This window comes from Pelophylax lessonae, assembly GCF_965119305.1.
Source record: "Pelophylax lessonae genome assembly, chromosome: 7".
In the NCBI taxonomy this organism is placed as follows: Eukaryota; Metazoa; Chordata; class Amphibia; order Anura; family Ranidae; genus Pelophylax; species Pelophylax lessonae.
In genome coordinates, this window is record NC_138774.1 from 51,152,995 (window position 1) to 51,169,553 (window position 16,559).

A 16,559-nucleotide genomic window follows, 5' to 3' on the forward strand; every position below is an offset into this window, starting at 1 on the left:
ACACACTGTAGAGGGATATGCTTTGTTCATATTTCATGTCTAAAGTTTTTAACCACTTTAGGCACATACATTTTTACTCAGAATTCACTATATGACCAAGAAGTATGCGCATTACATACACATTAAATTAATTCCCAACTCATTGAGCATAACAAGTGCCATAAATGTGTCCACACAATAAGAAATCCATATAAGTGACTCCACATCCAGGTGATGTTCCCCTCGGCAAGATATGGAGTCACCTTTTCCCAAAGACCTTAGCTAAAATAACGTTTTTTTTTCCTCTTATGCAGGGCCAGTGATCTCCCGTTAAATATTAGCAGTGGCCAGTATTTTATGTGATCTTACTATGAATATTTAAATTGATTTGGACTCCTTTACTATTTGGTTTGGTGCTTGTGTTGTGTACTTTGAGTCAAATTCTGTGTACCCACCAGACGGAAGCCTTGTTTTATGCGAGCAGCCTTAGCAGAGAAAGTCAGCTCGTCAAATGATTACAGTCTCTCTTTTCTTTTGGATGAATTAATGTTATTTCTGACCATCTCTTGTAGCATGTCTACAGTCTCTGGCCATCTCCTGTGGCATGCCCATAGTCTTTGACCATCTTCTGTAGCATGCCCATAGTCTTTGACCATTTTCCATGTGTCTGTTGTATCTGACTTAACTCATAGTAGACAGAGTTGTATAAAGTACTCGAAACCCATACTTGAGTAAAAGTACAAGTGCTCGATCAAAAAGTGACTTGAGTAGAAGTGGAAGTGCTCAATCAAAAAGTGACTTGAGTAGAAGTACTAAAGTATTCAACATTTTTTGTACTTAAGTATTGTAAGTAGTTTTTTTAAAAATTTTGCTACTCAAGTACTGAAAGTAAAAGTACAAGTACTGTGTTATGTAGTTATTAAAGAAAAAGTCAAAAGTTTGAACATCATATTGTTTTTTATTATTTCAAATGCAGCTTTTATTTATACATACAGTAGCATTTATTTTTGTATGCGCTGATAATACACACGTTTTGAGCTTCATGAAACCTGCCATCTACTGTTCTGGCAGTGGTAATTTTTATAATTGTAACGAGTAACTATGCCGCACAAAAAAAAAAATTATCGAAGTAGAAATATTGAAATCATTGAAAAAATGTAGTGAAGTAAAAGTGGAAGTGGGAGAAAAAAATTATACTCTAGGAAAGTACAGATACCGCCTTTCAGTACTTAAGTACAGTAGTGAAGTAGTTCTACTTAGTTACTATACATCTCTGGTGTTAGACAGCAGTGGTGTTGGCCCACAAAGTTTGAAAGCACCATCAGATAGGAGGTCAATCAGCCACAGCTCAAGGAACCCATAGCAACCTCCGGAGGAACCCTAGGGCTCCACAAAACTCTGCTCTATAGGCTCTTGGTTATGACTAGCACCAAGTACTTCCTTTACAGAAAATATTTTTAAAGTTTCAAAAAGGCCCTAAAAACTGATTTTTTTTTGTTCTTTTTTTTGGGGATTGCTATTTAATATCTCTCCTTTAATGTTTTAGGATTTTTCAGGTCCCACTTGTAGTGAGGTCATACTGTCTTGCAAAACCTACACCTGTCATAACGGTGGGAAGTGTATACAAGGGATGGAAGGGCTTCCTCGCTGTGTTTGCCATCGTGATTACACCGGCCCCCAGTGTCAGCAGTCTGTGGGGTCCACTTCTTCTCCTCCGCAGGGGCCCTGGAAGCAATGCCTTGAAGCAGAATGCCAGAGAAAGTTCCGAGATGGAGTTTGTGACAAACAGTGCAACAACAAGTACTGCTTATACGACGGCTTTGACTGCAACATCACACGAAGCTGCAAGTAAGTTGCCATTGATGGGCATCAAGAGAGTGAGCGGTGTGATTCCAGCGAAATTGATCAATTAAATTAATTAAACGTATAAAGCTGGACTCCAGGGAACTGAATTAGCAGTGGGTCTTTCCCAGCACTTCAAGAGCTAAATGCTAAATTTTTGCTAATAGTACCAGTAAAAATTACTTCTTACTTCATTCCCTGCTCCAGCAGGCTTTTCCATCCATAAGACCAATACCCTGAAGCCTCTTCTCTACGATGCTGTTCCTAACAGTTGCAGCTGTGACGTCATCACGCACAATGCAGGACCAGCAGAGTAGTATTAGAGAAAATGGGAAAGCTCCGGCTGCTGAGAGCGAAAGGGATAAGGTAAAAAGGCCCTTTATACTGGTACCCTAGGCAAAAGCAAACATTTACCTCTTACTGCGTGGGGGGAGCCCCACTACAAGGGTAGGTTTTTTTCAGCATTATTTTCATTTACTGAAATGCTGTGATAAAATTGGCTTGCAAAAAAGTCTACTTTTTTTGGAGGGTGTGCATTTTTCTTTTGTTTTTTTTAATACAGGGGGGGGGGGGTATATTTATAATTATTTAATTTGTTTTGTGCTCTTTTTACTTCTATTTTTATTTTGTTTGTATAGTGGATCATTATTTGTGTACTAATACTTTAAATAATTTATTTTACTTTATTTTACTGGTCTCTGTTTTGTTAATTTTGTGAAAAAAACATAAAATAATGAGAAGGGACATGCCAAAGAGGTAACTGTCTCAGGTGGGGCGGCGGCGGCACTAAGACTGGAATGTCCATCCTGGACTCTCCTTCCTCATTGCAGCTCAGTTGTGTTGCACTGCCTATAAAGGGCAGCTGTTCTAAAGTGGTAACTAGAGATGTGCATGAAGAAAGATTTGTTTCAGATTCATTCATTAGGTTAATCATTTAGTTTTGTCATATTCTTTGTTAGAATGATTAGCTTTTGAAATTTGTTTTGTATATTCGGATTCGGTTAGTATATTTGTTTTTTTCCAATCAATTAAAATTTTGGAAGATGGCTATTTTCTATTTTATTCTATTCTATTCTATTTTATTATAATCTATTCTATTCTTTTATATTCTATTCTGCTATGTTTTATTCTATTTTTTTTTCCATTAACAGTTTTTATTGAAATTAAAGTCAGATAACATATAATTAATGCATGTGTATGGTTACAGAGAAATCCGCCATGTGACGGCATAATGCATATGATATGAACAATTAACCAAACTGTAGCATTCTTTACTACTTTATTCTATTTTATTCTATTCTGTTTTGTTCTATTCCTTTCTAATAAATTCTATTCTATTATTTTATTTTTTATTCTATTCTATTAAATTCCATTCTATTATTTTATTTTGTATTCTATTCTATTTTTCTATTCTATTACATTCTATTATATTCATTTATTTTCGATTCTATTTCTTTCTATTCTATTCTGTTTTGTTCTCTTTTATAAAGCAGCCTAAGTAGCAATCATCATCCTATTTCCCTTTTACCCTATTGTATTTATTTCAATTTGTTTCTAGTTCAAATTTAAATTAATATTTACATTTGAATTTAAATACATTTTCGAATTCCGATAATTTGTTATTTTCTTAGTCCCCGTTCACACTGGGGCGACCTGTGAGGCGACCTGGTTGCCTCACAGGTCGCTGTAGGTCGCCTTCCATAGGGAAGCTGCGGACCCGTTCTAATAGGAGCGACACAAGTCGCTCCGACTTAGAAAAAGGGTCCTGAGCTTCTTTGGGGCGACCCGGAGCGACCGTCATAGACTTCAATGTTATGAAGTCCGTGCCGGCCGCTCCGAGGTCGCGGCGCGCTGCTCGCACCGCGACCTCGGAGGTCGCCCTGGGAAGTCGGATCGCCCCAGTGTGAACGGGGCCTTACATTATTTTGTTTTGAAATTTATTTCGGATTTGTTGAAATTCGTTACTATTGCGTTTTAGAATAAAGAAATTTTGTCTGAATTTCGATCAATAATGGAATAATTACACATGTCTACTAGTAGCCAAGAGGCTGGTGGCTGGGCCACATAGCATCATTGATTGTTATGATCCAGGGTGATCAACAGGAATTTCTCTGCACTGCCAGATAATGTATTGAAAAAAGAAAATTAATGTCACTGTCACATCTAAGGACTAGTATCCTGCAATATATTACATTTTTGCTTGGATATACTGTACTTTAAAGTGGAATTTTAGAAAAATTGAAAAAAAAAATGACAGGCTTTTTAATGCAGAAGTGACATACTATGCATTTTTTGCATGAAAGTTTCTTACATGCCTGTCCGTCCTGTACACTGTGCTGCGCATGCACCTGTCAAACCTCATGAACAGGATATGGAGGAATAAAAATAGCCTCTACCATCATGTACGTTGACAAATGATTCTCGGAAGCACCCAGAAAGTACCAGCATAAAAGGAGTCAGAGGTTCCATCGCTCTTTCCGCATAATCATTGATATTCCTGTTTCCTGTATTGACTATTAGTGTGATGTGGGGCTTTTGGAAATGAGCCAGTTGAAGGCAATATAAGCCTGTGCACATCTCATCTCTGTATACTAATGTAGCGCCCTCCTAGGTAGGTGCTAGGAAAACACATCTATATGCTCCTTCTGCTTATCAGGGGATCCTGATCGGTTAGGTTGCCTGTTGCATGTCTCCAGGTGTGATTCACTGGGTCTGAGGGAGTGTCCCCACTGTATCCAATGAGGGAGCTTGTTGGACAGTGGAGGAAACCCAGCCAGTGACACATTGGCTTTTGTGGGAGTCCCAGTGGGAGGGCATTCTTGCAATGAATACTGGGATTGCTCATAAAAGCCGGGGGGACATGTGACAGGGTTGCTTTGGCGGGAAGCAGAGTCCAAGAAGGAGGTGGACGGCTGTCTCTCCTCCTGCAGTGTATCAGGAAGGTGGCCTTAGGTGGTCGGCCTAGTGAACCAGGTGTGGAGCTGAGCTGCAGAGGATCCGGTGTAATTGACGGTGGAGCTGTTGGCAGAGTCTCTTGGCAAAACAGTGTCCGTGAGTACTGAGGGACCTGCCAAAGGGTCTGCCCAGGAAAGGGACCACTCCAGTGAAGTCAGGGGATCAAGGAGCTAGCTCACACGGAGAGTATTACAGTAAAGGGGGTGCCGTGCAGAAAGCCCTAAAGAATAGGAGCAAAAGGGGTGCCAGGAAGGCCCCTGAAGAATGTTCTGCAGTACAGTACAGCTTATCTAAAGCGGATCATTAACTACTACTACATTGCTAGTGACAAGGTGAAGCAGCGGCCTTGCCACACTCAATCATATCTAGACGTCCCAGCAAACTGTGCATAGTTTATTCAAGTTGGAGCATCCCACTCATTCCCTTCTCCTATCCAAGTTCCTATCCAAGTTCTCAATAAAACCACAAAAACCAAAACTCCTAGACTGTTTCTTGACTGAGCCGGGCACTTTGAAGTCGCCGAACTATTGTACCGTTGCTATGGGTAACCCAGGGAAACCCGTCACCAGCAGCTCCCAAGGGAGTAGTGCTACACTAAGATGGTTCAGTTAGGAGAAGACAATTGGCCTTGGGGGCAGAAAAACAAAATTGTCCGTGAGTATGGAGTAATATCCACTTCACCTGTAATATTTTCCCTGCGGATCAGGGCTCAGAACTAATATAAGGCTGGATGCATGCAGTGTAATGCATGTAATGTTTTTATTATTTTGGATTTTTTGCTTTTTTTTTTTATTAAACACTTATTTTTGAATGTCCAAGTTATGTAAAAATAAAAAACGACTTCAAACCTATGGTGGGATATTTGTGAGCATTTTTAGGAGAGAATTCCAGAAAGATTCCACGCCGTACAGGAAGCCATGTTTCCTTCCTATGGGAAGTGCGGACGTTTTGAATGTCAAGGCAGATCACTGACACTCGGAAGGATTTGTGCTTCCTGGAAAATTTAGAAAAAACTTATTTGTTTCTGGGACAGTTAATGCATTACATAATACTCTACCAGCCTTGTGATCTTCCCTGGTGGGAATCTGATAGGGACACTGTTATTTCTTTAAAAAAATCCTGTTTTTAAATATTTTTACATCCTTTTGTCGCATATCAGCATCACCGATCTCCTGCAGCCTCTTAACAGCCACATCCAGTCTGTATATACTCAGCACGTCATTTCTTAAGGATTCTGATAGTAAAAACAATGGACCATGCCTGCACAATGTGCATTGACAGAGCCTCTTGTAGTCTGTATTTTCAGAATGTGTGTTGTATTTCAGATGCTGCTTTGTGCATTACATTAAAGTGTAATAAGGCAATGACTTTCCTAAGTCCTGTCCATGTGAATAACTATCAGTGACGGAGGCAACATGGAAGAAGTAGGGAGGGTCGAGCTAGGACTAAACCTACTAGCACTAAACAGGAGAGGAGGACAGAGGAAGATATCAAAATCACATTAGTAAGCAAGTTGCAGTGGCCCAAACCCCCCACTAGATGTCAGTATACTAAAATAAAAAAATAACTAAGAAATAAAAAAAGTGGGGCAGAGATAGGCGTGCGCACAGGGTGTGCCAGATGTGCCCAGGCACACCCTAATCAGGAAAAAAATAAATAAAAAGAAAAAATGGTTATGATTAAGCACAGTTTTAGTGTGTGAAACGTGTCAACCATGCAGCCTGTTGGTGTCCTCTAGTGTCAAATTGGGAACTCAAAGGATTTTGGAACTAGCTGTGGTGTGCAGCTTTTTCTTCATTTACCACACCATAATCACCCCGTGCAGCACAGATTCCCCCCTACTCACCTGGCTCCCCCCTCCTTCCCCTCGCAGCCCTGCCGGCATCCCTCCTCTCCTCTCCCACCGGCTGTTGCTGCAGGGATGTTTTGGGATGAGTATGCTATTTACTGACCCCTTCCCTTTCTGAATGAATATCATGAGGGATCGGTACCGTGTCTTTGAGCTTTGGGATGCACACCCTAATGCACAGGTGTCAAGCACAAGGCCCGCTGGCCTAATGTGGCCCACCTAGCCATTTCATGTGGCCCCCGCACCTCTCCATCAGCTGTGGCACCCCCCTTGTCTCAGTAGTCAGCAGCATAGAGGACAGAACTCCTTTGCCAGATCCTACACTTCTCTGTGCAGCTGTAGAAAGGCTCGTCTTTGCCCCCCTCAGCAGTCCGCAGCAGAGAGGAGGGCAGAACTACTCCTGCAGATCCTGCACCTCTCTGTGCAGCCGCACCACCTTGTCTCTGCCTCCCCTGGTCTCAGCATTCAGCAGACTCTGGAAGCTGACTCCAGCCCTCCTCTAGTTCTCCTCCAGACCCTGCACTTCTTCCCAAATCCACCCGCATCTTCTTGCTGGCAGCAGCACAAGGTGGTGCATTGTGATGTGGAGAAGGGTGGGTGACTCTTGACTTCTGATGGTGGGGGGGGGGGGGGGGGGGCTTTTGACATCTCATGTAAGGATGTAAAGGGACATGGGGTGCTCTGGACATCAAACCTTACAAATATAACCGGCCATTTGAGGGCAACCATAATGCTGATGCGGCTCATGATGAAATTGAGCTTGACACTCTTGCCCTAATGCAATAGGCGGTGCAATCCTATGGGGGCAGATCAGTGTGCCACAGGGTATATCTATATAGTTAAGACACACTCATGGAACACATCCATAGCTCCCTACTGTCCTTTATTTGAAGGGACTGTCCCTGTTTTGGAACCAAATACCTCTCTCCCTTTCTTCTCCCACCCCCTAGCAACCTCTGTAGGAATCCTGTTTGAGAAACAGCTGCCACAATTCCTTATGACTGGTACCACATGTCAGATTTATGCCCTGTATATATATGCAATAATATAGGACCCTCACACTATGAGTCTAATGTGCCCACCTCCAATGCTAGGCAGGAAAGGGTGCATTAACAAGAAACCACAATGGTTTTGGGTTTCAATTATATATTTTAAAACTTTGGGCTTATAGGTGTTTTTACATTCTTTCTTTAACCAGTTCTGGACCGGAAGTATTTGCCCCCTTAATGACCAGGCTATTTTTTGCGATTCGGCACTGCGTTACTTTACCGGAAAATTGCACGGTCATGCGACACTGTACTGAAATAAAACAGATGTCCCTTTTCTTCCCACAAATAGAGCTTTATTTGGGTGGTATTTGATCACCTTTGCGATTTTTATTGTTTGCACTATAAACAAAAAAAGAGCGACAATTCTGACAAAAAAACAATATTTTTCACTTTCTACTACATAACATTCCCAAAAAAAAAAATTAAAAATCAAACTTTTCCATCCTTTTAGGCCAATTTGTATTCTGCTACATATTTTTGGTAAAAAAAAATCGCAATCAGTGTATTTTAATTGGTTTGCACAAACGTTATCGCGTCTACAAACTAGGGGAAAGATTTATGTCATTTTTATTGATTTATTTATTACTAGTAATGGCTGCGATCTGCGATTTTTAATGGGACTGCGACATTGCGGCGGACAGATTGGACGCCTAACTGACATTTTTGAAACTTTTGGGGGGGACCAGTGACTACTACAGTAATCAGTGCTAAAAATATGCACTGTTACTGTACTAATGACACTGGCAGGGAAGGGATTAACATATTGGTGATCAAAGAGTTAAGTGTGAGCCTAGGGGAGTGTTTTCTAACTGTATGGGGGATGGGCTTGTAAAATGACCACAGAGACCTGTGATCCTATATAGAAGTGAAACTATAGAAGCCAAACCTGCAGCCTCCTGGCAGATGTCATTCAAGTATCCCAAGAGGCTGCATGACGAGGTACACATAATTCTGGCCTAGGCTGGAATGGCAGTGGGGGGGGGGGCAACAATTTAACCACTTTAGCTCCAGAAGATTTTACCCCTTTATGACCAGGCCATTTTTTGCAATGCGGCACTGCGTTGCTTTAACTCACAATTGCGCGGTCATGCGATGCTGTACCCGAAAAAAACAGATGTCTTTTTTTCCCCACAAATAGAGCTTTCTTTTGGTGGTATTTGATCACCTGTGCGGTTTTTATTTTTTTGCGCTATAAACAACAAAGGACCAACAATTTTGAAAAAAACAATATTTTTTACTTCCTGCTATAAAACATCCAATAAAAAAAAATAAAAAAATCAAATTTCTTTATCAGTTTAGGCCAATTTGTATTCTGCTACATATTTTTGGAAAAAAAATCACAAAAAGCGTATATTGATTGGTTTGCACAAAAGTTATAGTGTCTACAAACTATTGGATAGATTTATGGACTTTTTTTTTATTTTTTATTGTTTTTATTAGTAATGGCGCCGATCAGCCATTTTTAGTGGGACTGCAACATGGGCGGCGGACAAAAAGTGTCACGAAGTGACACTTTTTGGGGACCAGTGACACCAATACAGTGATCAGTGCTAAAAATATGCACTGGTACTTTATAAATGACACTGCCATAAATCATCAAAAATAAAAAACCACACACATCATCAGAAATCAAATGCAAAACCAAACAATGTAATAAAATGTGCATAATCTGAAATGTTTAGACCTTAATTCGTAGAGCCGGAATTGGTGAAGTGATAAAACATCAGTGAATATGTGAACACATCACATATGACAGCACGTCATTTGGTGACAATAAAAACAAAAACAGCAAGTGCTTTGGTGAAGATAAAAAATATTATATTGAGAGCCCTTGGAAACAAGTGCGTGAAAAGCTGCAAACTGCACACAAGCAAACGGTGTCCGTGTAACACTAGTGCTCTCCCCCCGTGTGTAGTTGCATCAGTTAGGGGTCCGATCTGTCTGCCGCAATGTCGCAGTCCCACAAAAAATCGCAGATCGCTGCCATTACTAGTAAAAAAGACAAAAAACAAAAATGACATAAATCTTTCCCGTAGTTAGTAGACGCAATAACTTTTGCGCAAACCAATCAAAATACGCTTATTGCAATTTTTTTTACCAAAAATATGTAGCAGAAAACAAATTGGCCTAAAATGTTAAAAAATTTAGTTTTTTATAATTTTTTTTTTTGAAAATGTCATATAGCAGAATTTTACAAATATTTATTTTTTTTTTTTTTCAAAATGTACGCTCTTTTTTTGTTTATAGCGCAAAAAATAAAAGAAAGCTCTATTTGTGGGGAAAAAAAGGACGTCAATTTTATTTGAGTACAGCGTCGCACGAGCGCCCAGGTGTTAAAGTAACGCAGTGCCGAATCGCAAAATATGGCCTGGTCATTAAGGGGGCAAATCCTTCCGCTCTTAAAGTGGTTAAACTAGCAACAAAAATAATATGGATGCAACATATTCATGACTGCAAGTACCTTCAAACTTTTATTCTGTACCTAGAAGCCCCCAACCTAAGGTTTTATATTATTCAAATTATGTAAGTTAGTTGCTGTTTCTCCCCACCCACAATATGACAACATTGAAATTAGTATTTAAGATGGTTAAAAAAACAATTATGAACTGAAAGGAGAGAGAGAGAGAATTTTCCCCCGATTTACCTGGTGGTCTAGCCCACCTCCAGACCAGTTTGTTTGTCCGCCGTGCTGCTGGCTGCTTTAGTTTGTGGCTCTTGTGCACTGGTTGCTAGGCTGGTCAGCCAACTGGCATCTAGCAACCAGTGAGGTCCTAAGGAGAGAGGACCCAGCATGCACAGCAGAGGAGGATCCTCCTCCGCGCCTAGAATGGCTCCACCCATCATGTGCTGTGTGCAGCCCCTGCGGAAGGTAATCAGACTGCTGCTTGACTTTTTTTCTTCACTCTCTCTCTCTCTCTCTCTCTCTCTCTCTCTCATTAGCTGAAAAGACTTTCAGTTCATAATTGTTTTTTAACCATCTTAAATACTAATTTCAATGTTGTCATATTGTGGGTGGGGAGAGGAACAGCAACCAACTTACATAATTTGAATAATATAAAACCTTGGGTTGGGGGCTTCTAGGCACAGAATAAAAGTTTGAAGATACTTGCAGCCAGTGGCGGCCGGTGCGTTGGGGGCGCAGGGGCGCTGGCCCCCTAATCTACATGCAGGGGCGCTGGACGCATGGAGTTCAATGGGGGGTTTTTTTCTTCTGAAGCACATGATTAGAGCCAGAGGCTCTAATAGGCTTCAGAAAAGGGTGGACCCGGGGCACAGAGCAGTGCACCCATTGTGTGACAATAGCGAATAAATATTCGCTATTGTTACACACATCCTCCTCCTGGCCAATCAGGAAGCGGGTCAGAGACCCGTTTCCTGATTGGCCGAAAGGCGAACCTTTGCCATGGGCCAAGGAGGAGGACTCGGGAGACGCGGAGGACTGAGGAGAAGCGGCCGCTGCATCAGGTAAGTGAACTGGTCACTCTGCACGCTGGTCACTCTGCATTGATGGGGGCACGCTGTGGTCACTCTGCATTGAAGGGGGCACGCTGTGGTCACTCTGCATTGATGGGGCACGCTGGTCACTCTGCATTGATGGGGGCACGCTGTGGTCACTCTGCATTGAAGGGGGCACGCTGTGGTCACTCTGCATTGAAGGGGGCACGCTGTGGTCACTCTGCATTGATGGGGGCACGCTGCTCACTCTGCATTGAAGGGGGCACGCTGGTCACTCTGCATTGAAGGGGGCACGCTGGTCACTCTGCATTGAAGGGGGCACGCTGTGGTCACTCTGCATTGATGGGGGCATGCTGTGGTCACTCTGCATTGATGGGGGCACGCTGGTCACTCTGCATTGATGGGGGCACGCTGTGGTCACTCTGCATTGATGGGGGCACGCTGTGGTCACTCTGCATTGATGGGGTACGCTGGTCACTCTGCATTGATGGGGGCACGCTGTGGTCACTCTGCATTGATGGTGGCACACTGTGGTCACTCTGCATTGAAGGGGGCACGCTGTGGTCACTCTGCATTGAAGGGGGCACGCTGTGGTCACTCTGCATTGAAGGGGGCACCCTATACTTTGATTACTGAAGGCCCCTTTCACACTTTTGTGACCTCAAAGTCATGCAATTTCTTGCTGCGTTTTTTGCCGCAAAGCAATGCCTATTACATTTTTCTGTTTGCGGCACCCCAAAATTTTGAGCACCAGCCGCCACTGCTTGCAGTCATAAATATGTTGCATCCATATTATTTTTGTTGCTAGTTTAACCACTTTAAGAGCGGAAGGATTTGCCCCCTTAATGACCAGGCCATATTTTGCTATTCGGCACTGCGTTATTTTAATGGACAATTGCGCACTCATGCGACACTGTACCTAAATAAAATTGACATCCTTTTTTTCCTACAAATAGAACTTTCTTCTGGTGGTATTTGATCACCTGTGCGATTCTTATTTTTTGCGCTATAAACAAAAAAAGAGCGACAATTTTGAAAAAAAAAAGTATTTATTTCCTGGGACTGATTGGCCTACCAACTTGGTGCTGCCTTGTATTTCCCTTATTTTCTTTTTCTCCTCTTTCTTCTCCTTTCCTATATCATTTTCCTTCTGTGAGGTTTCCCACCTCTGCTCCTTTTCTCTATTGTGCAAGCTAGAATAACCAATCAGTAAAGACCCTTAGATTACCTTGGTTCTCAACATCTTTTCTTGAAGGGGCACTACATTCATATAGCACAATTTGTGGGATCATTGGCCCATACATACATAACATCCCAGAAACCGGAATATCAGGATGCCTTGGATATTTTAACCAATAATTTTGGTTTACTGTCATCACTGAGCTATGCACCGCACTGTTATCTTTATTTTGTACATTGTGTCTTCTAATCTTCAATAAAATTGTATTCTTTAGAAAAAATATATATATTTGATTTCCAATGATAATCAATGCCATCTAGTGGCCACAATGCAATATTATCCTGATCCACTCTATTCTGTATATATGAATAATACCTGACCTAGAGAGAAAATAGCCTAGAAGTATTAGATTTTGTCCCCATTTGCATAAAACAAATGTACATGCAGTTTCACAGGCCGAATAGCTCCAGGGCCGTCTTTCCGAATGGGCACGCCCGGCAGCTGCCTGGGGGCCCCATTTGCCAAGGGGCTCCACGTAGGGTGGCAATTTACCCCGATCTGCCCCCCCCCCCCCTAGTCAGTGCCATCTTAAGAGCCTTATAGGCCCCCGAGCAATGCAGTGCACTGGGGCCCTGCCTACACAATCACCCGCGAGAATAAAAATACAAATTATCGATAAGGCTAAATTTATTGGTAGATCTACGTCGGTCGTGCGCAGGAAGCTAGGGGGCGAGCGTGCCCCACCGGCGGAGCGCTTCCGCCCCCATTTGGCAGCGGGGAAGCCGATGCGCGGGTAAGCGGATCCGTCCATTCTTCTCCCAGGAATGATCATAGAGCCCATGTGATCCTTCTATATAGGATCACATGTCTCTATGATCATTTCACAAGCCCCACCCCATACAGTTAGAATCACTCCCCTAGGCTCACATATAACCCCTTGATCACTCACAGGGTTAACCCCTTCCCTGCCAGTGTCATTATTACAGTAACAGTGCAAATTTCTAGCACTGATTACTGTAGTAATGTCACTGGTCCCCCCAAAAGTGTCAAAAACGTCAGTTAGGGGTCCGATCTGTCCGCCGCAATGTCGCAATCTAATTTTAAATAATAAATAACATTCTATCCAGAGAGAAAATAGCCTGACAATCAATTTTGCATCATGTGTACACAATGACTGTGCATGCACTTTCACTCGAATAATAGCTCTGTAATTTGTCCTGCGAAACTGCAGCAGTGATCATAAATGTACCCATATAGCAGAGTCCGGAGTCTCATATTTTTTTTATTTGGTACTAGCCTTTCCTGTAAAAATTAAGGTGATTATTTGACTCTCCCTATCTGTCTTCCACAGGGATGACTATGAAAGGTACTGCCAGGACCACTTTGGCAATGGGCACTGCGAAACGGGATGCAATAATGCGGAATGCGGCTGGGATGGAGGTGATTGTACCGCTAGCCACGAGAGGCCTGGAGGAAGACTTATCTTGGTGCTGGGTTACAATTCCTCCATACTCCATCGAAGAGACATCCTCACACAGCTGCGTGCTTTGTCCATCCATCTCCACACCAAGATACGCCTGGAAAGTGACAGCAAAGGAGACATGTTGTTTCGATACTGCAAGGGGGACAAACCTGAAGACCTGTCTGCAGATCGGTTGGAGAGATGGAAGTATGAGACCTCCAAGGCCGAGACCAGTAAAGAGACTGTTGGGTAAGAAATCCGTCACCAAAACCGATGGTTAGGCTACATCAGCCCTATTGCGCATAGGTGTGTGCAGCCTATTGCATTAGGGTGTGAACCCTAAAGCTCAAACACACTTGCGTGTGTGTATAATTAATATACTGTATATAGCAGTAGGGAAATAGACAGTATTAGTACAGCAGTCAGTAGGGCAAAGGTTAGTGTCAGTAGTTTATTTTTATACATTTTTTTTTAATTTTTACTTTTTACAATTTTATTTTTTTATTATTTTTACAATTTTTTTTCCAATAACTCATTAGTTTTTTTTTTTACAATTTTTTAGGAGCCCCACTGGGGGGCATTGGTGAAAAATCAGAGATCTCAACAGACCCCTTATGTCTTATGCCCCATACACACGTGCAGATTATCTGCAGACTTTTGTCTGCAGACTTACCTTTTCTATGTAGTGCAAGGGCCTGCCGGGTTGCATGCAAATTGAAAGTGTTTAGGTTTGACCTCATATTATATGGTTTTGGTAAGTCTGCAGACAAAAGTCTGCAGATAATCTGCACGTGTGTATGGGGCATTACTTTTGGGATTCCCCAGTTCCTTTCTTTGCAGTCAAGCAGCAGAGAGAATTTGCACAGCTTAGGGTGATTAGGGTGGGCTTAGGCACACCTGGCGCACCTTGTGCACATGCCTATGCTATTGCATATTTCTTGTAGTGCTGTGTAATAATAGTTTTCTCAGAATTACACATCATAACTAAATTTAAGTAAAGCCTTGTACACACGATGAGAATATCGGAGGAATGATCCTCCTGTTTTTTTTTTTTTTTTTTTTTTTTTTCATGCTAGTCTCCTATTGAAAATAAAGAGGTTACTAAAGTTACAAAAATTCTCATAAAAGAGAATACAACTTCAGTAGTGATATCATGTATTGTATTTCTATTGTACTGTAATGCATCCTTTCGATTCTGAGCATTCACGGTCTTGGTCACACAATTTTTTTTCGTACCAATACCATACTAATTACTCAAACTGTAAAATTTTTTGTGTTTGTCCCTTCGGACATTTTCGCATTACCTGTCGTGATCAGCTCTCGAAAGCTGTGCACTATTGAATAGATTATCGGACAATCGCTCTGAATCCATTTCTTTTTTTCATCTGATATTCTCGGTGTATGAACCAAGTCCAGTCTTTCAGCTCCAGTCAAATACTAAAGCCTCGTACACACGCGTCGAAAATCGGCAGGGAATTTTCTTCCGACGACCGATCTGCCAATTTTCGGCTTGTTAGTATGATGCTTCCGACAACCGACTCCGACTTTTCGGCCAAAAAAAATCTGGTGTGCAGGCTATAAAATTTTTGTCTGCCGTCAAAACACGGCCGATTTTCGTGCAGTCAGTACAGATTTCGACAGGGAAAAATCTAACGAGCAAGACTGGGCATGCTCAGAGAAGAAAAAACACACAGAGAGTAAACCAGAACATGACATCACTTCTGAAGTTGGTTGTTGTTGGCCGAAAAAATTTGTGTGCAGTCTAGAGCACATTTCAACCAACACAACAACACTGGACAAAAGATGGCCGATCGGTCGGCCAACAATCGTTGCGTGTGTACTAGGCTTAAGGCTCAGCACCAGCAGCTTCCCACACATTGCATGTAGGGCAGCCCATTCCTTTCAACGGACTGCCTTATGTGTGAGAAACGTGGAAAAGAAGTCCTTGACCCTTTTCAGGAAATGCATCACACCGGACCGCATGGTGCTTGGAGCGTGTAAAGTACTCATGTTTGCAGATGCCTGAGGGTGCCATTAACAGTAAATGGCACCGGAGCGCGTCTGCTAAATGGCAGCATGTTTCTCTGCGTGACGGGAAAACACACAATTCTGTACGCATTCCTGACATACAGTAATGTGAACCCAGGCTTAATACACTGTTGATATTCATGCAAACTTTTATTTTTTAACAATTTATTTTATCTTTTGACCTGCCACTATTGGATTTTTGTTGGGCCAGCAATGCTGAAAATGCAAAATTGAAGTTGGGTCTTACATACCCCCATTACTACATTGTCTAATTATCTACCATTTCTGGAACAAAGTAAGCTTCTATATTAAAGTGATTAATTAAAGTACCGTATTTTCCGGCGTATAAGACGACTGGGCCTATAAGACGACCCCCCTATTACATGATCTACCGGTAATACTTATACTTAGGTTACCTTGGAGATATTATACTCGGCGTATAAGATGACCTCCCATTTTTGGGGGATTTTTTTGAGGTTCAAAAGTAGTCTTATACGCCAGAAAATACAGTAATGTTCATTTGAATCAAAGCTCTTCCTGCTTAAAGGGATAGTTCACCTTTACCAAAAAAACTGCCTATGCAAATAATGCAGGTAGGGGACGCCTGTAGTTAAAAACAAGCTGTGCAGCTTAGACTATAATTGGAAATGCCCTTGCTATAGGTGTAGGCCATTTATGTACCTCCCGAAGTCTGGCTGAAAAACTCCCAGACTTACAAACCCCCTGTAACAGTGGTTCTCAACTCCGGTCCTCAGGACC

At 42.0% G+C, this 16,559-nt stretch overlaps 1 protein-coding gene across 2 annotated transcripts in view; it reads left to right on the forward strand.

Annotated features, from left to right (window-relative positions):
- LOC309560272 (uncharacterized protein) overlaps window positions 1–16,559 on the forward strand; it is a 182,978-nt gene that overhangs the window by 130,937 nt on the left and 35,482 nt on the right. For both annotated transcript variants that reach the window (XM_082263857.1, XM_082263858.1), the window contains 2 exons: window positions 1,526–1,827; window positions 13,662–14,021. In XM_082263857.1, the coding sequence (XP_082119983.1) occupies window positions 1,526–1,827; window positions 13,662–14,021 (662 nt within the window). The remainder of the gene's footprint in view (window positions 1–1,525; window positions 1,828–13,661; window positions 14,022–16,559) is intronic.